Raw genomic sequence first — 27704 nt, forward strand, 5'->3', positions numbered from 1 at the left:
TCCCCACTTTCTAGCAACAGTTACTACATGAAATTCATTCATCATTCATTTATGGGGGATGTGTGCAGTGTACATGTGTTTACATGCATGCTCGTAAGTGTGCAAGTATGGGTCTAGAGACCAGAGAACATGTCCTTTCTCAAGCCCTAGCTACTCAGATTTTCGAGACAGGGCCTTTCACTGGCCTGAAGTTTGATAAGTAAGTTAGTCTGACTGGCTTGTGAGTCCCAAAAACATGACCATCTCCCAGCTTGGGAATGATCCCAGGAATCCCTGGGATGGGATTACAAGCAGGTACCACTATATCCAGCTTTTTTCCTCCAGGTTCTGGGGGTGTCAAAGTGAGAGCAACATACTTACCTGGAAAGCACTGTACTGAATGAGACATCCCCCACACCCCACCATCCAGTTTTAAAATATCCAGTTGCACCTTTGTTCTGCCATGGGTCTGCTTTCATCCTGTGAGCCCATCCCCAGCACCCCTCGGGCTCTTATATCTACCCACGCCAACATCCCACTCCAGGAAGCCCTGGCTGATCCCTTCAGCCTAAGGGAGTGTCTTCTGCTGCTCTCTCAGGTCAGAGGCTCTCAATTTTCTTCAGTGTAGGCTGAGGCTGTGTCCAGGTTTGAGTAACCCTGGAGAGAGGCCTGGCTTTCCTTCTCGTCCTTTGCTCCTTGTAACACTGAGTTCTGTTCCTTGTCCAGAGCCAACACTCAATATTTGCTTATTCAATTTCAAGATGCACTTTTTTTAAGTATCCACTAAGCACCAAAACCTGTTAGGCACTAGGAACATATAAACAGTTAACACAGTGAGAATGGCAAGGATATGAGTCAAGAAATTAATGACAGATGACAATGTGACTTGCTATCCCTATCGCCATCTCTCCTACCCTACTAATATCTGTAGGAAGAGGTCTAGAAAAGAAAGGACATAGGTTAAATGAGTTTCAGTATCAAAAGTCCTCATAAGATCACAAATCACACTGCAAGGCAAGTCACGCATTTCCCGGTAGAATGTGTGATCAGAGAAGAAAACCCAGCCTTTGTAACATTAGCCCATTCTACAGGCATTTACAGGAGGAGCTTTCTGTGGCAAAGAGCCCTACCATGAATGAATCTGTAAAATGCAATCAATCAGCACGTGAGCATCCCTTTGCAAACCCAGCTCCCAGTAAACAGACCATTGTGCAATAACCCAGGTCTCAAGGCCATCCTTGGAATGAGTGAGCTTGGAGTTCTGTACCACCGTGTCATTCTAAGGCTCTGGCTGCAGGAGATACATGGAGGCAAAGCGGGTGCAAGATCTAAGAACAAAGATTGAAAACTGCCCAAGAGGTTGGAGCTCTGAATAAATAAATAAATAAATAAATAAATAAATAAATAAATAAATAAATAAATAAATAAATAAAAGCAACATCAAACAGTAGGGGTGTGGCTGGCTCTCATTATGGGTGTCATTCAAGCACTTCTACTCAAGTGCTGGCAGAGGGCCAGGATTGCCACACTCACCCTCAACCCCTTTCAGGAAAGAACGGTTCAAAGGGTATTAGGACTCTGCAGAGGATTTCCAACCACATCCCTCCTTGCCTGTGTCTGCTTTGGAAGTTTCCACAGGGAGCACCACTACTTGGGTGGTAAGACTGAGAAGTGAGAATGCGTGTGCTTAGACGTGGCCTGTAGTTATGGAAGCCAAGAAATGGACACAAGAGCCCATCCCTCTTTCTCTCCGGTATTCTACCTATCTGGGGGTTCTTTTAATTAAATGTTCCCAATACTACTAGTAGTACTAGTACTAGTACTACGACTACTACTACTGATACTAATAATCATAACAATAACAACAACAACAATCTCAGGAAAGAGCTAGCACAGGCAAAGCACTAAGCTCTGATCCCTCAGAGAATTTTCTAGCAAAGGCACCCTGGATGAGAGGTAAGATGTGCAACTGAGTGTGCTTAACACAGCTGTGCATTTCCTGGCTGCAGTTCTGTGGCTAATCCCAAACTTGTGTGAACCTTAAGACGATAGCCCTCTCCCAAGTCTGGAAACCTCACAATCACAGGCCTTTCTGAGTGTGTGAACCTCACAGTCGCAGGCCTCTCCCAGGTGTGTGTGTGTGTGTGTGTGTGTGTGTGTGTGTGTGTGTGTGTGTGAACCTCACAGTCACAGGCCCCTCCCAGGTGTGTGTGTGTGAACCTCACAGTCACAGGCCTTTCTGAAGTGCGTGAACCTCACTGTCGCAGGCACCGCCCAGATGTGTGTGTGTGTGTGTGTGTGTGTGTGTGTGTGTGTGTGTGTGTGTGAACCTCACAGTCACAGGCCCCTCCCGGGTGTGTGTGTGTGAACCTCACAGTCACAGGCCCCTCCCAGGTGTGTGTGTGAACCTCACAGTCACAGGCCCCTCCCAGGTGTGTGTGTGAACCTCACAGTCACAGGCCCCTCCCAGGTGTGTGTGTGAACCTCACAGTCACAGGCCTCTCCCAGGTGTGTGTGTGAACCCACAGTCACAGGCCTCTCCCAGGTGTGTGTGTGTGAACCTCACAGTCACAGGCCCCTCCCAGGTGTGTGTGTGAACCTCACAGTCACAGGCCCCTCCCAGGTGTGTGTGTGTGAACCTCACAGTCACAGGCCTCTCCCAGGTGTGTGTGTGTGAACCTCACAGTCACAGGCCTCTCCCAGGTGTGTGTGTGTGTGAACCTCACAGTCACAGGCCTCTCCCAGGTGTGTGTGTGTGAACCTCACAGTCACAGGCCTCTCCCAGGTATGTGTGTGAACCTCACAGTCACAGGCCTCTCCCAGGTGTGTGTGTGAACCTCACAGTCACAGGCCTCTCCCAGGTGTGTGTGTGTGAACCTCACAGTCACAGGCCTCTCCCAGGTGTGTGTGTGTGAACCTCACAGTCACAGGCCTCTCCCAGGGTGTGTGTGTGAACCTCACAGTCACAGGCCCCTCCCAGGTGTGTGTGTGTGTGAACCTCACAGTCCACAGGCCTCCCAGGTGTGTGTGTGTGAACCTCACAGTCACAGGCCTCTCCCAGGTGTGTGTGTGTGAACCTCACAGTCACAGGCCTCTCCCAGGTGTGTGTGTGTGTGAACCTCACAGTCACAGGCCCCTCCCAGGTGTGTGTGTGTGAACTTCACACAGGCCTCTCCCAGGTGCGTGTGTGAACCTCACAGTCACAGGCCTCTCCCAGGTGTGTGTGTGTGAACCTCACAGTCACAGACCCCTCCCCTGTGTGTGTGTGAACCTCACAGTCACGGCCCGCGCCTGGGTGTGTGTGTGAACCTCACAGTCACAGGCCCCGCGCGTGTGTGTGTGTGAACCTCACAGTCACAGGCCTCTCCCAGGTGTGTGTGTGAACCTCACAGTCACAGGCCTCTCCCAGGTGTGTGTGTGTGAACCTCACAGTCACAGGCCCCTCCCAGGTGTGTGTGTGAACCTCACAGTCACAGGCCTCTCCCAGGTATGTGTGTGAACCTCACAGTTACAGGCCCCTCCCAGGTGTGTGTGTGTGTGAACCTCACAGTCACAGGCCTCTCCCAGGTGTGTGTGTGTGAACCTCACAGTCACAGGCCTCTCCCAGGTGTGTGTGTGTGTGTGAACCTCACAGTCACAGGCCCCTCCCAGGTGTGTGTGTGTGTGAACCTCACAGTCACAGGCCTCTCCCAGGTGTGTGTGTGTGAACCTCACAGTCACAGGCCTCTCCCAGGTGTGTGTGTGAACCTCACAGTCACAGGCCTCTCCCAGGTGTGTGTGTGTGTGAACCTCACAGTCACAGGCCCCTCCCAGGTGTGTGTGTGTGAACCCGTCACACAGGCCCCTCCCAGGGTGTGTGTGTGAACCTCACAGTCACAGGCCTCTCCCAGGTGTGTGTGTGTGAACCTCACAGTCACAGGCCCCTCCCAGGTGTGTGTGTGTGAACCTCACAGTCACAGGCCCCTCACAGGTGTGTGTGTGTGTGTGAACCTCACAGTCACAGGCCCCTCCCAGGTGTGTGTGTGTGTGAACCTCACAGTCACAGGCCTCTCCCAGGTGTGTGTGTGTGAACCTCACAGTCACAGGCCCCTCCCAGGTGTGTGTGTGAACCTCACAGTCACAGGCCTCTCCCACATGTGTGTGTGTGAGTCACACACACAGGCCCCTCCCAGGTGTGTGTGTGTGTGAACCTCACAGTCACAGGCCTCTCCCAGGTGTGTGTGTGTGAACCTCACAGTCACAGGCCTCTCCCAGGTGTGTGTGTGTGTGTGAACCTCACAGTCACAGGCCCCTCCCAGGTGTGTGTGTGTGAACCTCACAGTCACAGGCCTCTCCCAGGTGTGTGTGTGTGTGTGAACCTCACAGTCACAGGCCCCTCCCAGGTGTGTGTGTGTGAACTTCACACAGGCCTCTCCCAGGTGCGTGTGTGAACTCCATAATAGGCTTTTCCTAGGCCAATTCTTGACCACAGGAGGGACTCCATACTTCGGTGTGTGGATCCCAGTGTCTTCTTTGAGCACCTGTGTCTTCCCACAAGTGTTGGCCCAGGCCATCCTGCAGCCGTCTAGCACTGAAGCAGAAGATAGAGACAGGAAGTGGGCACCTTGCTCATTAGAAGACAGTCTTGTGTCCAGGTTAATGCAGTCAGATGGGAAAGCATACGTAGCACAAGACCTGTCTTCGAGCCAGGGACTCCATCTACTCAAATGGAAAGGGTGGACACTTGTTTTTTAGCTTAACATGCATGATTTTTCTACCAGGCACATTTGGCCTGGAGTCGGACATACATCAAGAACTATCTAAATGCTGCTGAGGTTAAATAAAATTGGAAACGGACAAAATAATCATTTTACTACACACGAAGATTTATCTAGCTCAGTCTCTATTCAGATCTATTCAGAGTCTCTCTCTCTCTCTCTCTCTCTCTCTCTCTCTCTCTCTCTCTCTCCCTCTCTCTCTCATGGCTAATTAATAATTCAGGGTACTATGGTGTGTTCTGATGGCTGCAAATATAGCAATTTAATTGATATTTGTTTCCACACAACACAACGATACCTCATTTCCCCAGGAGGGCCCTTTTCCACAGCTGTGCTAAGCTTCTCGCAATGACACAGACCCACCCTGAGCACACCTGAAACCCATTTGTAAAAGAAGAAACCATGGTAATGACGGATGTGTAACAGATACAAAGGCAAGCAATGTGTTTTAAACACTGACATTTATTTGAGGGGTTTTGAGAACTCATACATTATTAGGATAAACTCTAATTTATATCAGTATGTAATATATAATACAATAAATTGCATTTTGTACACATAAATACAAAATTTGAGGTAGGGCCTCAAGAGTAATGACTTCTTAAATGAATAATGCACAGTATATAATAAGCACTCTATACGATAGATAGATATGATGCATCATCTTGTAACATAATATATTTTCTTCATGTAAAGTCAATGAAAAAATATAAGGACCTGACTAGGAAACATCTTTATTCGTGAACAGTATCGTTCACGTGAGACGCTTGCATTTAGGACATTATCCAAGTACACAATTTAAGAATCAACCTTCTATTCCTGGATAGGTCCATAATAAAGTGCAAAAGAACACAGACAAATGAGAGACACGGCAGTTCCCAGTTGCCATTGAAACAGCACCCCAGTGACGGAGCATACCTGAAAGGCAGCTGGTCACCTGGAAGTGTCATCCTCAGAAGCTAATCAAGCCTGGGCTTGCTTCTCAGGGGTGATGAACACCCATCTGAAATCCTTCCTCTGCAGGCAGTTTACAGCAACCTGTGCCAAGACCGTATTTCACTGTGGTCCTTCTAGGCAGGCGTGGCTAAATGAGAGAAAGACAAGACGTCTTGCTCCCAAACCTCAGGCCAGCTCTGCATCCTACATTGTGAGACAGAGGAAACTGGATCACTGGCCTTGGCCCCCATGCCTTGTCAACATACCCTACTGAACACACTCTCTCGTGTCAGAACCTTGGAGAAGCCAGTCACAGATCCAAACCCCAATACCGCCGGCAGGATGACCTTGCTATTGCACATCCATCGAGCAATGGTTACTGTGCTAGCCTCTGGGAAGGGGACAATGACCACAGCCAAGGAGACGAAGACAAAATGTCCATTTAAGACATGGGAAGCCCATGCTGACAGAAAGGAACTGAGAAGCTCTGAGGCACACGTAGATAACAGAAGAGAACCAAAACCCTGACCCCCTCAGTGCTGCCTCTGCATAGACATAGTCTGAGTGTCATCGAACCCAAGGCCTTCCATCCCACTCTTTCTAAAGTGCCATTCCCTGAAGTACACATCAATTGCAACTCTCACGCATTAAAATCACATCAAAAATTCCAAAGCCGTCAAGGTCACTAGGATTTTGCATTGACCACGGATATCATGCAGTAAAGAAATAGACAAGGGCAGATAAAACAACAACCAGGGAAGACCAGAATCCGACACACTTGTTCACAAAAAAACACAGCCGGAAGGAGATTAGAAGAAGTTTCTAGTGGGCAAGACGCTTAGACAAAGGTTTGCATAAGAAACCACGACACGAAGAGTTAACAAATATTTGATGCTTTTCTGTTTTAAGGATATTACGGGGTTACTAGTTTTCACATATGGCTTGTTTTTCTCTGAATGGGCTTAGTAAAGTGGTGTTATGAAATCATCTCACGGATGGAAAACTCCCCACCAGTCTGCACAGGGAACCCAAGTCTTGGCAAAGCAACATTGTTTCTCTCCTTCATTGTAGGGGGGAGAACCTCAGGTGGCAGTTTTAACAGAGCTCTCTCATTGTCTATGAATTCCTTCTTTTTTTTTTTCTTCCAACTGGTTGTGCGTTTTAGTATTGTGAAAACAATTCATCGAGTGGGGTACATATCAGCTCTCAGTATGGCAACCAAATCCTCAGGGGGCGCACCACTGAGATGCACCATGAACAGACTCCTCAGACACCACTGATCCTGCCCAGGAGAGCCTTGAAGTTGAACATGGCAGTCAATGAATGGCCAAAACGAACTTCAGAGCGAGTGGTTTCCAGGCAAGTCCGGAACCTTTCGTCTGACTCTGTCCTTCTAAACGGCCTAACTAGGGAAAGAGAAGCAAAGCAACTACGACAAAATGGACTCAGGGGCAGCTTCTAGGTCTTTCTTAAACGTATCCAGCTAGACCCAGCTTACAGCTCCTCCAGTTAAAACTACGCTAACCGACGATGTCCTCATTCTGACCAGTAAGTTGACTCTCAATTCACATCTGGCAGTGTCCAGGGCTCCCCGCATTCTTCTTTTAATCACGGAGGCAAAAATGTAGCAGAAATTGGGTTGGCACCCAGCACCAATCCCAGTTCTAGCCCGTAGGGAAACAGGAAGCCAGAAGCCATTCATCCCAACACAAGCACAAATCCCATGGGTGCTGAGGGCAAGCTTTGTGCTTTTCTTCAGCCTGCAAACTGGCAGGGCTGCAGGGAGTTTCTAAACTGGCCTCCCCACTCACACACACACCACCCAAGTCACGGCACTGCCCCGAGAGGCTGGTGCAGGAACGGGGCCTCTCGTGGGTATGGCTTTCTCGGGGAAACAGATGATAGATAAGCGCAGACAGTAGAGAGATGAGTCCACAGCTCATCTGCCTGAAGCGGGGAAGCCTGAGGTTCCGTCACTGTGACAGCCTAGCAAGACCTAGCTTGGGGAAACTAGGAGAAAAGAGAAACTAGAAGAGGAAGAGAGAAAGCCCTGCTAGCAAAGACACCGGAGCCAGTAGTTCAAAACCCACCATGTTCCCTTCCCTAAAACCTATCGTGGGCGACTCTGGGAAACACGAGTACCCATCACTGTTGGCGGGGAGTCCGAGCACTTGCCCTAGGAAAGGAGAGTTCAAGCCAATGACTTCGGATGCTTTACACAGACGGAGTCCTATTTCTAAAATGGTACATTAAAGTCTGTTGTCGTGGTGCCGCTGCCACTGCACAGGATGAAAATGTCACGTCAATATACAAGATCTGAACTGAAAACTTTGCCTGAGACCCTGTTATAGGAAGACAAACTAATAAGAAAATGATTGAACCCGTCTCCCCTAGAGGAAATGATTTTTAGGTTGCACGATATTAATACTGTAAGAGGGAGAAATAAAAAGCCCGGACTATGCTACTCTAAACTTGCCATCTCTGCGGTGATTCATAAGATATTCATGAAGGCAGAAAATACCACTGGCACTATGTGTGCCTAGCACTGCCTGTGCCTGCTCGGGACACAACGGATCAAAAGGTATGGCCTGGCCAGGCTCTGCCGACTGGTGGCTTGTTCTCACTACAGGGCAGTTACATTGAGCAGCGTGGACAGGGAGTTCTGGACATTGAGCTAAATGCAGTCTTAAAAGCTATAGTCTTAATCAGTTTACTCACTACCTAACTAAGCTGTATTTATCAGAAAGTTCTGGAAATACCATGACCTAAGATGTACAACCACAGGGATGAGGAGTCACATGGTTGCTTTTTAACCAACCTCTTAACTTCTCTGATTTTCCCTATGGCCACAATTGGCGTTTACTGTCACTTAAAAAGGAGTAAAAATTGAGAAAGTGTCCTTTAAGAGTTTGGGTCCCACGCGTATATAATATATAGATAGAACTGGGTTAGGTCTCATTGCTCAATAGGCTGGATGACAAGGTTGTCTACAGCTTATAGAAAGGGACTCAGAGGCAAAGAGACAGCGTGTCATGATGCTGAACCATGGTGCAGAAGACATCATGGCAGGTACAGCAGCGGTACAGAGGCTGACATGCAAATCAAAGCATGGCTTCTTATGCAGAGAGTGAAAGAAAAGACACAGAGGATTAACTCTCAGGTGTCATTACCGAAGGAGGAGGAGGAGACGGAGGAAGGAGAGAGGAGAAGAGGAGAAGGGGGAAGAGGAGGAGTAAGGGGAGGGAGGAGAGAGAAGAAAGGATGAAGGAAAGAAAGAAGGAAGCAAGGAAAGACTGCCGGAGAGAGAATGGACAGTCCCTTCAGATCCACAGCATAGAAAGGTGAAGCATCTGAACGCACGGTCTATTTGGTCAAAATAAAGGAAATGGATACGCAAATGAAACCACCCAGCGGTGCCCAAGTCTCCCTACCAGCCACGTCTGCATCCAGAACAATCTCCAGTGCTGCCATCCCCCTAAATGCACCTGAACTTTCAGCTTCTGCGTGAGATCACTGCGTCGTCCAGCTCAGTTGGACGGTGCCGATGAGTCCAATCAACAGCCCTGAAAGTCCGCGTTCTCCCCCGCACCCTACAACTTCCGGCAATGAGAACACACGACGCGATTTCTCTACCGTCAAACCATGTACCTGCCAGCATTCACCTGACTAACCCACCCCTGCAGGATGAAGGAAGAAACCTGAGCAGGGGACCAATCCTTCCAGAAACTGAGAGCACAGACACAGACGGCGCTGTCAGCGGTCTGTGTGGCTCTCACTACGGCATGCTACGTTAGGTCCTACTTTTCTATGGAACACTCTCATGCACAGCTGTGAACCGAGGTGTGGGGAGAAAGAAGAAAACTGGGAATAAAACTGGGGAAAGTGTGGAGGGGAGGCAGAGAGGAAGCCCAGGATTAATACGGGACCATCCACGCTACTGGACTAGCACTGGGTGCCCAGTTCCAAATCCTTCACTGGCAGCTTGAGTCCCAGGGACGAGGTTCCCAAGGGGTCGATCATATTCTTGTAGCGTTCCCCGCGGTGCTGAGCTAAGAATGGGCCCCAGTCCGGCTGTGGCGAGCATACCAACTTCAGCCTCTGCAGAGAAGGCAAAGACACGTGTAGTTACAATGTGAACTCACCTTCCTCCCCTTGGCACCCCTTGCCATCTCCAAAAGGCGTATCATTGCTTCAGGTCCCTCACTGGAGCCAAAAGCCCCTTCCTATCCCCTCACAATGAGGGAGACTAGCCCGCATTTATTAACCAGGCCAAGGACAGGAAAAGCAAGTCTCGCTTTGGTTCTCTGGAAATCATTACCGTGAAAGCAACTTTATGATTGCTCCATGCTTGCCGCGCATACGATGAGTAGAGGACAAAGGGTCCCGATTTTAATTATACGTCTCCACCCACCAAGCAAAGAGAGCTCGCAAGCTTCTACTTCCGCTCCCAAACAGCAAAAGCCATGGGCTCAATTACATTGGTTCTGTAGTCTCGGTGATGGGTTGCTACATCAAAAATAATTGGATTTTGTTTAGCTTATTTCCCAAAAGTATATAAATGGCCAAGAAAAAAAGCCAAACCCAAAGATACACCACCAAGCATGGACAAAGATTTTAATTGTCTGTTGACAATATATATAATATATGTACATATATATGCACATATATACATATATATATGTTTCTGACTAAGGTAGGCTCATGTAGGTAAGCTTAAAAATAACGGAGATGTCTCTAGCTTCAACTGAAATTATTACTGAAAATAAAATCTGATAGAAACATATAGAAAAAGAAAACTTATTTCTGACTATATATGAGGGAATAATTATATGTTTATTGCCTATTAGGGGGAAATCTGGTTCTTATAGCTGTTAGTTTAATGCCCCCCTTAATCACCAGCTTGCAACCTTTGTGTCCCAAATTAACCATAATAAATTTGTGCGGCCAACCTATCAGTCTAGAGAATTTGAGGCGGCAACAGCAGTTGAGGTTACCGCAGGTTCTGTTTAGGGAAGAGACTCCTGAGACCTCTGGCGGGAAGGTGGCTATGAGGGGTGGCCTGCTGGGGATAGGTTGGGCCAGAGTTGCTTCACACCAGAGGATAATAAATAAAATGCTCTGGGGATACAAACCAGAACACGACTTCAACATGAAGACTCACCGTCAAGTGGAGGTCAGGGGAAACGAAGGCTACCCCCACCCTGCTTCTCCCCACACCAGCCTCTTCCTCATATCAATCGAGCTGCCCAAGAGCAGACCCCACACACCCGGTCTCCATCCCACTGAACAAGTATGTGCGTTGGGCTTGGTGCTTCCCAAACCTGAACATGCAACCTAGTCACTAGAAGGTAAAAGCAAGCTTCATTTCCCTGAGCTCCGTGCAGTTGAGAGAACCTGGCTGTCTGCAATTGTGACAAGCTCCCAGGTCCCCTCTACATCAGACCCAGGTTCAAATGCCTTCAGGATGCAGGCAGAGGTCATTCATTCTCAGCCCACCTGGACAAATGACAGGGGTTTTTTTTCCCCCTTTGAGACAGTGCTAGAATTTCAGGTGTGCTGGAACAAGTGACTCCCCATAAGTAACAAAGGCTGGGTGGTTCTTCAGTGGTGGCTGAAACAGACATCAGTCCCATTCTGTCTATGGAAAAGTCCCGCCCACAACAAGAGTAAAATGGGCTCTGATCGGGATTGATCGGTGCTCGAGTGAGCTTAGCCAGCCACAGTCATCTGCAAAGAGGCAATGACAACTGAGGAATTACCTCCGTCCGATGAGCCCGGAGGCAAGTCTGTGGGGCGTATCTTGATTAATGATTAATGTGGGAGGGCCCAGCCCGTGGTGACAGTGCCACCTCTGTGCAGATGGCCTCAAGTTACATAAGAAAACAACCTGAGCAAGCCGAAAGGAACAAGCTGCACTCCTCCATGGCCCCTGCTTCAGTTCCATCTCTAGGTTCCTGTCTTGAGCTCTTAGCGTGACTTCCTTCCCTCGGTGAAGGTTGGGACCCGGCAATATTGAGATAAAATAAGCCTTTCCTCCCTAAGCTGCTTTTGGTCCTGATTTTATTGCTGCCACAGAAAGCTAACTATGACATCTGGTAAGGAAAAGCAAGCCTCCCCTCACTCTAGCCTCGTCCTGGAATGCAGATGACACTCTGAGAGTCCGTCAAACTTCTAACCAGCTTGGCCCGTCAGTCATCCTGAACTCTGGAACAAAGGGAGCAGTGGTGACTTTAAGTTTGGTGGCAGTAAACGTTTGGGAGGAAAGAGGCTTGGATGCAGAGGGACACCAGGAGAGAGAAACCCAGTGTTAAAAAGCAAAGTCCAAGATGTAAATAGTGGCTGAGGAGGAGGGGATAGAAGCCCTAGGAATGAGGAGCCATTCTGATCGTCCATCCCAGGGCTGCCAGCACTGTGAGGAACAGCACTCTAATAGCTCACTCAGCCTGATGATTGGCTGGGCTCCTCCGCTACAGGAAAAAATACATAATAAAAATGAGTTTAATAGAATCATTGGCAACTGTGACGGCTTACTCACTCAGGATCCTTCTTGAGTGAGTTTACAGGATCTTTTGTTTTTAATGCATAGAGTTTTTAGGATCTCTCCCTTGGGAGAGGCTAGCAGGGGAGAAGGAGCCGGTAGAATTACCTCAATAAATCTCCCAGGAGCCAGATACATTTTTATCACGAACATAATCGGGATCCAGATCACAGAGCAGGCGAGCATCAGCCATCCAAGCACCATGGACCAGTTAGGGTAGCGGTAGGAGCCGTAGGTCATGGGCTCCCACTGATAGAAGCTGAAGCAAAGGATAAACTGGAAGAGAAGAGAAAGGTGCCTTAGGGTGATGGCGTGAGTCATTCATTCATTCATTCATTCATTCATTACGCATGTGCTGAACCCTGTGGCATGTTCATGCCTCATTTCTATTGCCTCCTCTTACGAAGACTCTCGTCTATCTGAAAGGGGGTTTTCCAAGCGAAGGAAGTAAACTCGAGATGATGAAGGTCCGTGAGGTGTGGGCATGTGACTACACCCACAGAGGCCACACCAGGAGAACATGGCACAGTGCCTGACAGGGGCAGGTGGCAGCTGGGAGTTCCGAAGAGACTGTCTGAACTATCATTGATAGTTAAACCTTTGTTATAACAGGGGAAAGGTGTGTTGAATTTAACTGAATCCATTTGGGCTTCCTTCTTGAACAAGGAATGGCCGACATTGAGGAGCCATCTCTAAAGTTGGCTGTGTGAGACTCAGAATGGTCCCTGGTCCCCTGAGGTGACTGATCTAGAAGCACAGTCCTATAATAAGCCATGGCAGAGAGAATGAGAGCGAGAGAGAGCGAGAGCAAGAGCGAGAGTGAGTGAGAGCAAGTGAGAGCGAGAGAGAAAGAGAGAGAGCGAGTGAGAGCGAGAGCAAGAGAGAGCAAGAAGAAAGAGCGAGGAGAGAGAGAGCGAGAGAGAGCACACAGCCCCCTCCACTGACTCAAGGTGACTCGTGTCATCACCAGTGAGCCCAGAGACCTGGCTCTACTGCTCGCTAGTGAGCTACAGGGCCTCTCAGACTTCTCAGCTACAACATGCATTTATTTCACACCGTGTATGTGGTGCTGGGGTTCTCTGGGAACAGAAGTCTGTATTTACTCCAGAGACCTTCCTCATTCTTAAAAGACCATGACTTGGGTTTTGACCATTATCTGTGATCATATCCTACTTCAACCAGAAAGAGCTCTGAGATCCATCCAAAGGCTCGACTGGGTTGCTGCAGAGGAAGGGCTAAGGGAAGGCACGGGCTGAAGACAGAGGCACCTGTATAGAGAGCCAGGCTTCGGGCCGCTCCAGCCCAGCCTGTAGAGACCATTCCTCAAGACGTGTCTCTGCGTGGTCTTCCCACCTGTGGCAAGCTTAAGCCTAGAATTATCCACGTAAGTCCTTTCCCCAGCTCTGTATCTGTCTTCCTACCTTAAGCTGCAGAGTAACAAAATGCCTGGAGGGAGTTACACTCGGGGAGAGAGCAGGTGGGAGTGTTCTGGAGAACTGTGAACCCCTAGACAAACACAAAGCATCCACACCCAGGCTGCAGCGCCCAGGCTGCCAGGGTCAGGGATGGTTTTTCTTTTCTCAGTGCAATTCATGTGTTGATTCAAAGCAACGCGGCTGAAGACAAGACTCCCATGGAGAGTGAGGCCAACGTTAGGCTCCCCTTTCCAACTCTTGCCCCTGGAGTCGTAAACTTTATTAGCCAGTCTACGGGAAGTGTGGCCCGCCGTCATTACGGAGCGCTGCTCCGCTTCATTTACTGTATAAATAGCGACGCATCTGCTTGTGTGTGTGCCTTCAAGCAACGTGATCAGACTATGCATATGATAATTGCAAGAGGATATTTATGGCTCCATAAATCCGTGATGGCACGTAGAAAAGTGATGGATTTTATTTCAGAGGCCCCGAAGTAATTTAAACCCATAATTTTACCCCTGGTCCAGGACCTGGAAGATATCTAGGCTACAAAGGTGAACAGTAAAATGTAAGCAGGGCTGAGACCTGTGGCAGCCATTTCCACTTCTGCAACTATCACATCAAACTTTCAGGTGCAGGCCAGGTGCTGGCCATGAATCTCCCTCAGCCAAGTCAGCTTCGATGAAAGCCTGCCCTAGGGAGGGCTTTGCCACCCAGTCATGCCCACATCTCGCTTCCCAGCAACCAAATCAGACACAGGAGACACACTGGTATGGTGATGGTGGATCTGATGACATCCCTCGCTCCAAACGGCACAGAGAATCTGCTCAAGATAGTCCCAGGGTATTTCCCAAGACTGAGGAAATTCCCCAAGAATGAGATAAAAAGTAGCAAGTTTCAGGAATTCCTTCTACCTGAGTCTGAAGACTTGACTTCTAACCCAAACTGGCCACGCTGTACCTAGACTGTCAAAATGCAGAGGACAGGCTTGAAGGCCACCCCAGCTCTCAGACAATGTTTTAGCTCTAAGGCCTTGTGGCCCAGAGCAAGTCCCTTACCCTCTCTGAGCCTCAGTGCACACATCTGTAAAGTGGGGAGATGGCACGGGTGTAAACATCACTGAAAAGGACAATAAAGGGGGCAGCTTGAAGCACATACAGTGGCAAGCAGATGGCTGTGTGGTGTTATCTCCACAGAACAAGGTAGAATTCTAACAATCCTCTGGGGTGAGAGGAAGAGGAGGGCAGAATCTAGAACACGTTGTCACATTGACTCCGCTGATAATAAACCATAAGTAATGAAAACGAGGGGTCAAGGGTCAACAAGGACAGGATTTGCTAACACAGCACATTCAGGCAACAGGCAACAACAACAACATCTTCACACCCACAAGCTAAGCCCAGTTCCACACACATTTCATCCCTGAGCATCTTTCTTTAATATTTTTCAGATCTCACGCCCCAACTCCAGCGGGACTTTTCAGGCTACCAATAGAGATGGTGGCTACGCTGTCGGTGTCCACACAGAAGATGAAGATCGTGGAATGGATTTTCTGTCTAAACCTCTAGCTTTTCAGAAAGATATGGTTTGATTAGAACATACTCTCAGGTAGGGGAGGGGGAAAGGCAAGCAAATGAAGAAAAAATATTTTTTCACTGCACCTGCTTTTATGCATTCTGCATCTTAAAAGAAGCTGGGTATCTGGTGTTGAAGAGCGGGCTCTCTAGCTGGTTTCTAGTGCCACCTACTGGACCAAATAAAAATTACAGGCAACTTCCTCCAGGCTTGCTCAAAAAGGACTCCGCACAAGCCAGAGGAAGAAAAACAAAACAAGCCTCAGAGGAGGAGAAAGACAAAATACTATGCAATTTGCTTGGGGAAGAAAGTGAGGCCACACTAATGGCTTCTGGCACAATGAGGAGGGTTACAGGTGTGAGTTTACGTCTCCGTACAGACCACAGGCACATATGCGGTTCTGCTCATTAAGAATGATCAGTCCGACGATCTCAAAACACCTTCCCCACACTTGAAGATGCAATGTGGCTCTCAAAAGCTAGAAAATCAACAGTAAATGCCCGATTAAAGCTACATTAATTGTAGAGCAGGCACATTGAGAATGATTAGGAGCCAGAACATGTGGGTTCAAATCCAGACTGTTGCTAACTATCTACATTTAATGCTAGTTCAGTCGCGTAACTCCAGGCTTCAGTTTTCCCATGATACTTAGCTTTAATTGTTGACTTGACACGACCTAGAATCACTCAGAAAGGAATCTGAATAAAGGATTGCCTAGATCAGGTTGGCCTGTGGGCATGCCTCTGGGATGTTGTCATGTCTATGTTGGAGGATGTGAGAAGATATAGTCCACTGTAGGCAGCTTCATTCCCTAGGCAGAAGGATTTCACATTGTGGAGAAACAGCTCTCAGGGTTAAGAGCACTTGCTGCTCTTATAGAGGATTGGAATTTGGTTCCCAGCTCACAGCCACCTTAACCCTTTCTCTCTGCTCTTGACTGGATGTACCCAGCTGCTTCGAGCTCCTGCTGCTACTACAGCTTCCCTACTGTGATGAACTACAACCTGGGACTGTAAGTGGGGAATAAACCTTTTTGTCCCCTGAGCTGTTTTTCTTAGGTTATCTTATCATGGCAACCGGAAAGGCAATAGGATGTTCCCCTTCTGCAGGACAGAGATAATTAGACCAGTCTGGCAGGACTGCTCAAAGAGAGCTCTACACACCGATCGCCTAGATCGAAATCTGAACCATGGTAGGTGTGTGGTCCATGTGGCTGTTGACTGCTGTCTGCTAGCACAATGGGCAGATGGATATGGTGTGTGTGTGTGTGTGTGTGTGTGTGTGTGTGTGTGTGTGTGTGTGTGTGTGTGTGTGTGCGTGTGTGTGTTCTACACAGATGTGCTGTCCTAGCTCCACCCCTCACCAGTCAGATACCTGGAGGTAAGTCGCTTCTCCTTTCTGACCTACAGTATACTTACCTGGAAGACAAGGGCGGTACTCACCCCAACAGCTCCCCCAGGCTCACGGGGAGACACACACTGAGGTGCAGGAGAGACAGTGTCTGTGGAAGAAAGCATTCGCCCTTACCGTTAAAATGGTCGGGCGTGATTTAACGCCCAGCAGACCTTCCAGAAAATGTTGGGCTGGAATCCAATCATCATCTCGATGTCTTCACAGAACCTCTGCAAGCCTGCAAAGAGACGGCAGGGGCCGTGTGTGAGGTGCAGCGGGCAGGAGTGAGGAAGCCTCTGGCTGGAGAACCTTGGCTAAGGAAGAACCCAACTTAGGTCAACATAACCCCTGTTGTGACGGGCAACCATCAGACAGATGACTCACTGCAGGGATCCTGGAGCTAACCTGAATGTTGGAATAGAGACTAAACTGTGCAGGGAGGTTCAGAGCTGTCATGGCAACAGCTCCAGAGCTTAGCTCCAGGTGTCTTGGCAGTGGCATGCATGCATATGGCTTGGTCTGCTTGAGGACAAGTCTAGCAGCGAATAAGATTTTGGTAAACCGAGGGACCATATTATAAAAGGCTCAGCACTGAGCAAGTCTCTGTGGACTGGGCTGGTGCCTCCCACCCTCCCATTGTATCCACCTCTCTCCCAGAGAGAGCACTCCCATTGTATCCACCTCTCTCTGCCTAGGGTCTAGGCTTCAGGTGAAAAGCAATGTAAATCCCAAGTGTCCAGCACTCACTCAAGCTGGAACTGAATGACCGCTGTCTTCCTGGACACTCTGAAACTTCACTAAAGTGAAATGTAAAGGAGACAGTTCTTCACCCAGCCCCGTAGAGCCACCCTCCTGGCAACCTCTCAGTTTAGGAGGAGGTCAGAACGCTGCTTTGGAGGAAAGGCACTGGTATCAAAGTGGAAACCCCTCAGAAATGGACGTTCGATATGCGAAGGGGACCTGACAGCTTCCTGAGTGCAAGCCTCCTCATTGCAGTGGTCCCCAGACTCCCTAATGCTGAGACCCTTCAATGAGACCCCCTAACCATAAAATTATTCTCATTGCTACTTGATAACTGCGATTTTGCTACTGTTAGCGTAAATATCTGTGTTTTCTGATGGTCTCAGGCAACTCCTGTGAAAGGATCAACCCCCAGAAGTGGTTGCAGCCCACAGGTTGAGGATCACCGCTGTATTGGGAATGTCTAAAATCTCATCTGGGTATATCCAAGATGTGTTCCTCATAGAAAGGGAAGCCCTGATATACTAATTACCGAAAACTACAAGTTCCTATGACCATCATGAGAAACCTAGAGATTTCTCCAAAAAATTTTTAAAACTAGAGGTTAACAGAGGACCAGGAAAATTAGCATAGCCGAGTGACCGAAGCCCTTGAGGTTTTCTTATTCCTTCACAGCCAGATCTGCTTAGGGTTTGAAGGAGCTGATTTAACTTCTAAAATTAGGCACATTAAAAGGTGTCTGGTTGGATTGCTTTCAAGCCTTGCTGAATGGGCCTGTTTCACAAAAGAGAGCTTTGCAAATGTGCCTTTTGTGGCAATTAGCAATTGGGAACTGGGTAAAAGGAATAAGTCTGTGCTCGCAGGCCTGGCTGCAGACAAGCTACACGCGAAGCCCCCTGCTCTTTCTAGCAGCCAACTGTCCCCAAAGTGGGGAGATGATGTCGAGTCTTATGAAAATTCCTCCTCAGCTCCCAGCGGAAAGTAACTGCAGGGCTGGAGAGATGGCTCCGCGGTTAAGAGCACATACAGCTTTTAGGAAGAACCAGAGTTCGACTCCCAGCATTCACACCAGGAGTTTACAACTCCAGCTCCAGGGGATCTAATGTCCTCTCCTGACCTCCACGAGTGTGACCCTGGCGCTCAGACCCATACTCGGACACACGTGGTTCTGTTTGCTCTGTTCTGTTCTCTTTTCCGAGACAGGGTTTCTCTGTGTAGTCCTCTGGCTGTCCTGGATCTTTGTAGACCAGGCTGGCCACCTGCCTCTGCCTCTGCCTCCCCAGGGCTGGGTCTGAAGACGTGGGCCACCATGCTCAGTAATTTTTTTTTTTTAAATTGTAGCCTGTTTCTAGGATGCCTGCATTTTACATGAAAGGCTTTCGTTTTCTATCCTGATTTTCTGCTCCATTTTATTTCTCTTTTATTTTAATGAGATTTCCAGGAAAGCCAGTAGCTTTTGCAACAATCAAGGCACTAGTCACAGGGCACACAGAAGTTGGGGGAGTGCGTTGTCCCCGACTTGGAGATCACAGCTCTGCCGATACTTCTGGCCTCCCCACATGGTGAGCTGGGGGCACCTGTAACCTCTATTCCAGGCAATTCGTTTCACTTACTTTTCTCTTAGGACAAAGGTTCTATCTCTCCAGGGACTGCAATACCATTAGATCGTTGGATCCTAAAAGTCTTATCTCTCTGATAGCTGCCGTGTTGCCTTATCCGGTGACCACTCTAAGATGTCTAAGCGTAAAGGAGTCAGCTCAGCGGTATCTGAGTCAAAATGGACAGCCTAACCAGGAGGCCCTGGTGTGGTCTCTAGGATACGTACTGTGCACAATGGGCAGAGAAGGCTGCCGTCCTTTATCCCTGATGATAGCTCTAGTGGATGGAGCGCCTGTTGCTAGGCAATGGCAGAACTAGCAAACCATTCGAGAACTGAAAGTTCCTTTGCTGGGAAAGTCTGGGACCTAGACACTGCATGGCAAGTCCTCCCAGGTGCTTATCCAAATTGAAAGGCTCTAGGATCAAGTGGCCTTTGGTACCCTGAGGCTGTAAGGAGCCACCCTTCACCTCCAGCACATGGGCACTGACACTGCCAACACCAAGAATAACATCATAGCGACAGAGGAGCCCTCCTTTCTCATCTGGCCACCAGCCACAGGTATAAACTGTGCCAGCCCACACCCAAAGCCAGGTCCTACAGTCTTCTGACATACACTGCTAAGGCTCATGATCAGGCACCCTTCTCATTCAATTTCACCCCGGTGATCCCGAGGCAAGCTCAGAAACAGAGACGTGGAAACCCTTTAAAGATGGGATACGAACTTGTCAGCAAGGCCTACCGTGCACTCTGGCTCTCCCTTGGCACAGGCAGAGTGTCTCCTTACCGTACACATAGGAGATGCCAACAAGCTCAAATATGGCAATGATGACAAGAGCATAGGAGGCAGCATAGGTGTCCACAAGCTGAAACATGTAGATTCCACCCTAGCAGGAGAGAGAAACAGCCATCATCAAATAGGGCCCCGTGGCCGGGCTCCATCTTACCACCTGTAATAGCCCCTCTTCTCCCTCCCGTGGGCCAGCAGGTTCAGAGTTCTCCCTGTTCCACAGCAGAGACCAATACCTGGACAAGGCATGTAAACTGGAGACTTGGCCAGCTTAACAGAGACATCGCTCAGTGAACTCTGAGGTGACCAATAAAGCGCAAAAAGCTGACTAAATAGATGGGAACTGTGAGAGCAACCTCCCGGCTTCATATTTGCTGTGAGCTGTCAATGACCACTTCTACCCATGTGGATGCACTTGATTGACCCTCATGTGACCTTCAGCTATGGATGTAAATTTACTTTAGCATCAGCTGAGCATGAGCCTCGTGGAGGAATTCTCTGACTGCCTTCACCGCTTGGGAAGACCCACTCGAAATGCAGTTGCCCCCCTCTGGAAGGGCCCAGATATAAAAGATCACAGAAGAAGGCAGAATGTCTTTCTCAGCCTGGATGTCCCTCCCTGTTCAGAGTTCATTTACTTTGTTGCCACTGACTCCTTCGCTGATATCCGAAGCAACCTTTCCAAGCTCCCAAGGTGAGCCAAGCTCTCCAGGAACCCTCAGTCTTCAGCAGCAGATGAGACCGCTTGAGGCACCGAGCCTTTCGGACTAAGTAACTGTTGGGTTCTCAGGCCCTCAGATGTGAGGCTGCTGTTGTGGACCACTTTGACCACAGGTCATAATCTGATCCCTATCAATTCCGTTTCTCTAGAGAACCCTGACTGGGCTTCCTGCCTTGCTCTGAAATCTCCCTGCAACAGATGAGGCTTGGAGGCCATCTCGCTCCTCCACCACTTTATAGATACAAGAACTAAGGCCCAGAGGAGTGGATTGTTCAAGGTCACAGAGACAGCAAGGACAGTGTATGCCCTAAGTGTCACCGGGTAATTTGCCAACACACTCGAGACTAGGAAAAAAACTCAAGTGACATTGGTGTTAATATATAGTCATAACCATCTTTGGAAATGTGACTGGTGGATAAATCGGACGTCCCTGCTTTCTGTTCTCTTTAAGTAGGACACACCTGTCTTATTGGCTCAAGAGGACTACATCTCAATTATGAAGATACTAGGGGCCTTGCTAGGAGCCAAGATGACATATTTCCACGTGTGGTCAGAATCATCATTGAGCTCGTGCCATCTATGGAAATGACAGTGATTTGGCTCTGGTTGTGAGGTCTGAGAAATGCAAACTCAGGGATAGACAGCCACCACAGGTCCTCCACCTGCTCCACATCCGGCTGACATCCGAAAGCTCTCAGCTGCCTGAGGACAGACAGTCGTTATACATCTCGAACCTGATCCAACATCACCTGTACACGTGGGCTCTTACCCAAGAGTGGTCATCGGACAGTCATTATACGTCCCCCACCGCATCTGGTCATGCAAAGAGGACTCTCACCTGGGTGATCATTGGGAAGCCCATAATGAAGAAGCAGATGCAGCAGCCCAGGGTGAACACAGGCTTGTGTGTGCGCAGATACTTGGGAAACTCATCCGAGATGGAGGTGACAATGGTCTCGATGGTGGCAAACTGAAACAGTACCAGGGCAAAAGCACCTGAGTTCAATTATCCTCAAAACCTCCCTCCAAAGTGTTTGTGTGTGTGTGTGTGTGTGTGTGTGTGTGTGTGTGTGTGTGTGTGTGTCACTAACCAAGCTGTGCGTGGGTTCTGTCTGGTCTTCAGAGGGCCATTCCTTTGATGAGTCTAAATGACCTTACTGGAGGCCGACACACAAAGTCAGGAGAACTCAAGCAGTGTATGAGCTCTCGAAACTCTGTCTCAAACCCCTAGGGAATGCACTCACAATCACCCATCAGGACACCTTAACTTCATTTTGTATTCATGAGATGCAGATTCCTCTCCTCTAGTTGTCTGCCATTTGATCTCCTACTTGAGGGAAAACCCACTTTGCACCCAATGACTAAACTCTGAGCACCTGTCGGCGTGATTTGTAATAGGTTCAGCCTCAAAGCAATTTTCCTAAAATTGACTTCATGTTATCATCCCTTATGCTGCCCTAACAGAATTTGGGTTGGCAAGATGATGCCAGGGAGGGGAGGATGCAGGCTAAAACTTGGCCTGGAGAACAGAAAGAGGGAATGTAAGAGAGAAGAAAGTCCCCTTCGCACCATCACCCGATCACCAAAAAGGTGAGGTTAAATTGTCTGTGGGGGTGCACTCATATAATCCCAGCATCCAGGAAGCTGAGGAAGGAGGCTAAAGAATTCAAGGCCATTCTGAGGTACGTATTAAGATTTTTTTTCTTAAACACACACACAGAGGGGGTGGGGGTGAGTTACTGTGACTCTAGACAGGTCCCTCACCATCCATACATTACTCAAGAGAAGCCTCAACATAACCCATAAGCCAAAGTCTTTGCTGCAGGCTGGACCTGGAAAGTGGAGTCTTTGAAGGGTTTGAGGGGAAAGGGTGGGAGAGACAGCAACTCACCATGGTGTCAAGTCCAAGCGTGAGAAGCATCAGGAAAAAGATGATGGCCCAGAATGGAGAGAGAGGCAGCCTGGTTAAGGCTTCCGGGTAAACCACAAATGCAATGCCTGGCCCTGGGAAAAAAACAAGAGAGATGGTGGCAGGCAGGCTCCGCTGGAAGCCCCTCTACCCCGAGCCCTCTCTCCACTGAGATCCTGAACTATTTCACAGGTCATAGGTTCCTTCCACTGTCTGTTATTTATGCTCAACTCTGGATTTAGACCTTGCTACCTCCCGGGCAAATACTAAGAAACTGCGTTCTTTTATTTGAATGGAGGCGAAGATAATTATTACTCTCTGGTAGAATTGTTGATATTGAGCCCTGAGGGATACCTGGCAGTGTCTGAAGACAGTTTTGTGTCTCACACCTCTGATGAAGTGGGATAATTTGCTGATCCATTCTTTCAACTTCACAGAATTTAAAGTCACCTAGGGAACAATCCTCTGGGCTTGTCTGTGAGAGAGTCTCTATGTTGGGCTAACCGGCATGGGGAGCAACATCCTTGAGCTGGGGTCCCAGACTGAGTAAGGAGTAAATGAGTGAGCACAAATCTCTCTCTCTCTCTCTCTCTCTCTCTCTCTCTCTCTCTCTCTCTCTCTCTCTCTCTCTCTCTGCTTCCTGACTGCAGAGGCAATGAGACCATTTGCAGCAAGTACCAGTCCTCATGCCCTCCCTTCATGAGAAATGCGTCTCCTTCAACTGTGAGCTTGTATAAACCCTTCTTCCTAGATTTTGTTAGCATTCATTTTGTCACAGCAAGGAGAAAAGCTCATACAGACACCTGCTTAAATTAGAAAGCAGAGACACCCCTTGGGGGAGCGATGGCTTCCTAAGAGTGCCATATGCTGGGGGGTGGAGAGGGATGCTGTGCTTGAGTCTTCTCAGCACGCAGGTGCCCAGCATCCGGAAGAGGGCATCGGCTCCCCTGGGACTAGTTATAGGCAGTTGTGAGCTGTCTGGCATAGGTACTGGGAATTGAACTCTGGTCCTCTGAAAGAGCAGCAAGTGTTCTTAACTGCTGAGCCACTTCTCCAGCCCACATAACTTTTTTAACACTGGAATTTATTGGGTTATTGGTTCCTAATGTTGCACAAGGCCTCAGGTGTTGAAGCTATAAAACCCTGAAGGCCTGTCCTCGAGATAAAACCTCGAAGATACGCCCTGTCCTGTCCACTTATTAACAGACTGTAGAGCCGGTCTCCAATGGCTCCTTATGTGAAGCATAAAAGAAAAGTCTGTATTAAACAACAGTTGAAAATGGGTCTGAAACACAGACCCAGAAAGCCAGCCTGAAAAGCTGACTCGAAGGCCCTGGGACAGTTACCCCCAGTGGCCTTGACTGTGGTGCTTGAATACCATTCCAGCCTTTGGGTGTCACTGCTTTGAAGGAGGGTCGATAATTCTGACAGGCACACCTCCCTGAGAGGAATGTGGTCACTGCAACCCATCGGCCTCCTTATGATGCTGGTTCTGGCTAACCACCATGACACAGTGGCCAGTGTTTGGACCAGCGGCTGCCCTGTATATGGATATGCTGGATACTGCTCAGCTAGGCTGGGGTGCAGATGACCCCACACATCGCTCTGCGCACATTCTGTGGGGCCTTCTTGGGACAAGGGGAAATCTACTCAAGAAGAATGCATGTGAGCTATGCCAGTAAAGTCTCACCAACATGACTGCCCACACATGAGCTGAGCAAGTCCAACAAGGAGTGTGCCGAAGAAGACGGGAAGAATCATGAGACTTCAGCCCTACACACAAAGAAACTATAGATGCAATGCTGAGAGTGGGGAGAAATGGCCTTCCCCAGGGAAAACTGTACCAACTGGTCATCCAATACCAAAAGGTCTCCCCTGAAAACGTCCATACAAGTAACATCATACAGACCGAGCAGATTATATTGAGGAATATATTTGTGTATACATGCAATAGCAGTTGATAATAAAAAAAGAGGCCATAAATTTGAAAGAGAGCAAAGGAGGGCTACATGGGAGGAAAGGGAAGGAGGAGGGGTTATATAATTATATATAATTTCAAAAATCAAAGAGGCAATAAAAATATATAATATGTAAAAATTTTTAAAGAATATATGTGAGTGACTGGAGAGGTGGCTCCGAGGTTAAGAGCACTGTCTGCTCTTCCAGAGGTCCTGAGTTCAATCCCCAGTAACCACATGGTGGCTCTCAACCATTCGTATTGAGATCTGATGCCCTCTTCTGGCCTGTAGGCGTACATGCAGGCAGAAAGCTGTATGATGTATACATAATAAATAAATATTTAAAAAGAAAAAGAACATATGTGAGTTCTACAAGGGGTCTTGTAAAAGGTCTCAAGACTCAGGGACCCTCCTGGATAATGAGCGCCATTGTGTCCGCGCCTGAGTTAGATATGACTCTCTTCCTGTAAAACAGAGGAAGTAAGCAGCTGTGGAAAGGGGAATTTCAAAGGGACATGCTGAAAATTTCTACTGATTTAACCTGGGTATTAATGGCCTCACTGGGACGGGAGAGAGCTCAGGGCAGCTAGCCTAAGTGACCTGTGTGTCCCCCAATTATTATCAGTTTTTCCACTAATACCTAACAAGATAGGTTTGGTGGTTGTTTTGTTTTATTGTTTGTTTTGTTTTGTTTTAGAAACCAAAATACCTCAGATATTCTGAAAAGTGGGGCAGAAACTATCGGCCTCAATGACTCTGCTAAAAGAAATTGAGGTTACAGAACAGCTAGGGGTGGCTCTGTGCCTGAGGATAAGGCCTTCTTCGCCTGCCCTGCTTTGCAAAGAGTAGGGAAATTCTCAGCCAGGAAAAGCACTGCACGGCCCACTGATACGGAACCAACCCTGGGGGCTCACACTCTCTCCAGGGAGAGAGAATGATACCCCTGGGACATGCTGGGGCCTTAACTCTTTGAGGTTGTCTCGGCACACGTGGAAGCAGTGAGTAATTATGCCCAGCGAACAGGAAGAGACTGAGCCATCCCTCCAAAAAAGGTGACCTCTAGAACGGCTCTGCTGTGCTGACTCTGAAAACCATGGGGAGCACTTGAAGGACAACTGCCAGATAAGCCTTCCACCACTGGGGGACCTGGGGCTCAGGGTCATGCCTCTTTGCACCTGTCATAGCCCCTAGGCACTCAAGCTCATATGCCTGGTCAGTCCAACCAGAATAATCAGCAGTCTCCACAATGAAGGGTCCCCAGTGGCCACAAACTTTCAACACCCTAATCCTCTGTAGAACCAGGCAGAGTGGAAATAAGGTTAATAAAAATCGCAAATGCTCCCTCTGCCAACGCTGCCCTGGAAATATAGGTTGAATGTATTCAAATGAAAGCTCCTTACAAACTCAAAGGCACTATGCAAATGTTAGCATCATTTAGGTGCAGTGTAAACATTTATCCCACACTCCCACCCCCACCAACCATCCAACCTTTCCACTCACTGGGGAGAAAACTGCAGGGCTGCAATGCTAGCTAAGCAGAAAGCCTTGAGAACATACTTGACCTAACAATTAGGAAAGTGCTTCATAAGGACAAGGCTCCCTGAAGTCCAGTCGGAGCTCATTAAGCACCAGCGCTGAGCTTTTATGGCGCTGTACAGCGGGGCACCAGCACAGCTGCAGGCAGGGCTGTGGGCTGCCTAATGACTCCCCTGCTCGTGCCTAACTGGTACAACAGGCGCAACCCCCACCCACACAGGCTGGAGCAAGTTTAAGAGAGCAAGGAAGACAAAAGGAAAAAAACAGAGGAAGGGGAAATAGACTGAAAGCTATCTGTCTTAGAAAGGCTGGCTCTAGCTCTTCATTGAGCTTCCCAATGGAGCCTGTCTTGGCCACTCTGTCAAGACACTTGAGCACCCCACCTTCATCCATCCAAGTTCCTGACAGAACGAGTCAGGAGTTTGTGAGGCAAGCCAGGATCCTGCCCTGGAACAGCAGGGTGACAGCTGCACTGTACCTTGGTCAGCCACATTCTCAATGTTGACTTTGCGCTCGTTGGCCATGAAGCCGATGACAGAGAAGATGACGAACCCAGCAAAGATACTAGTGGCACTGTTGGTGCAGGTTACAATTAACGTGTCCCTGGAAGGAAGAGACCAGAGTGAGATTAGGTGAGCTCCGTGAGTAGGAAGGGACAGAGAAGGACACGTGTGTGCCGTGTATCTGTGTGTCCATGTGCGTGCATGGCCACCTCTGGACACGTTGTCTGCATACACATACACCCAAGGAAAGAAGCAAGCAGTCCTGGGCACAGATAACCTTCTGTCAACCCAAAATGCCTTAAAAGACTCAAATGCTACTTTCCTAAATGAGTGTAATTTCTATCTGTAATCTAAACACTCATCCTTATTTCTACAGATAAACATTTAGCTTTCACCCCTCAGCAAAGAATCTTCCTTTTTCAACAAATGGAGACCATCTGAGAAAGCAGAGAATGACTGTGAGGTGCTGCTCTCCAATTCCCCAACTGATACAGTACAACCTTTATTCCCAAGGCTCAGAGACTGTCACAGAAGAGGGGGGCAGAAAGATTGTCAGAGCTAGAGGCCCAGGACATCTGGGGTGAGGCAATGTCTTCTAGCAACAAAAAGACACAAAGTGAAGGGAGGTAGGGAGGAGAAGATAAGCTTGGGAGGAGGCGGTGAATGTGACCGAAACACATTGTATAACACTCTCAGAGAATTAATAAAGATATAATATATTATCCTATGTTATAATATTATATTGGCCCCACCTGAGACCTCTGGGTGAAACTCTAGGTTTTTTTTATGCTTAGTAGGGTCACAATTCACAGTGGTTAAACGCCATGTCTCCCCCAAATTAATGTGACCAAGTTCAATCCCCAGTGTGGTCCCATTACAAGGGAGGGCCTCGGAAGAGTGGTTTCATTTGATGAATAAGACGATGCCTTCATAAAGGAGGCTGCGAGGTGCATGATGCCCTGATGCCTACCCGTATGCATCAACGAGGTACCATCTGGAACGTGGAGAGACCTCATCAGACACTGAATCTCCTAGCACCTTGATCTTAGACTTCTAAAACTCTGTACATATGGGCAATAAACTTCTGTTGTTTATAGATTGCCTAATGGAAAGTTCCCTTGTAATAATAGACCTAAATGACTATGATATCAAGATAGGAGCTGATCCAGGCACCACACTAACAAAGGGGAGTTCTGAGACTCAGTATGAGGAACCCACTATGAGGAACAGAAGGCAGTGGGACATAGAAATGACATCAGAATTATGAGGGCAGCCTGGGGCGAGGGCTCAAAGGGCTGAGAAGAGCAAAAGAAGCAATGGAGACAGTCATCACTGCCTTTGTCCCAGAGCAGTGGTT

At 48.4% G+C, this 27704-nt stretch overlaps 1 protein-coding gene across 1 annotated transcript in view; it reads right to left on the bottom strand.

The window, feature by feature from the left end:
* Positions 1-9163: 9163 nt before the first annotated feature.
* The window catches only part of Slc6a5 (solute carrier family 6 member 5), a 44980-nt gene continuing 26439 nt past the window's right edge, over positions 9164-27704 (bottom strand). The window contains exons 9-15 of the mRNA XM_032895127.1: positions 26323-26447; positions 22333-22445; positions 21280-21411; positions 19718-19817; positions 16755-16830; positions 12319-12508; positions 9164-9770 (exon numbers count right to left, since the gene is read on the bottom strand). Of these exons, the coding sequence (XP_032751018.1) occupies positions 9615-9770; positions 12319-12508; positions 16755-16830; positions 19718-19817; positions 21280-21411; positions 22333-22445; positions 26323-26447 (892 nt within the window). The 3' untranslated portion in view covers positions 9164-9614. The remainder of the gene's footprint in view (positions 9771-12318; positions 12509-16754; positions 16831-19717; positions 19818-21279; positions 21412-22332; positions 22446-26322; positions 26448-27704) is intronic.

Source organism: Rattus rattus, chromosome 2 (genome assembly GCF_011064425.1).
Source record: "Rattus rattus isolate New Zealand chromosome 2, Rrattus_CSIRO_v1, whole genome shotgun sequence".
Taxonomy (NCBI): Eukaryota; Metazoa; Chordata; class Mammalia; order Rodentia; family Muridae; genus Rattus; species Rattus rattus.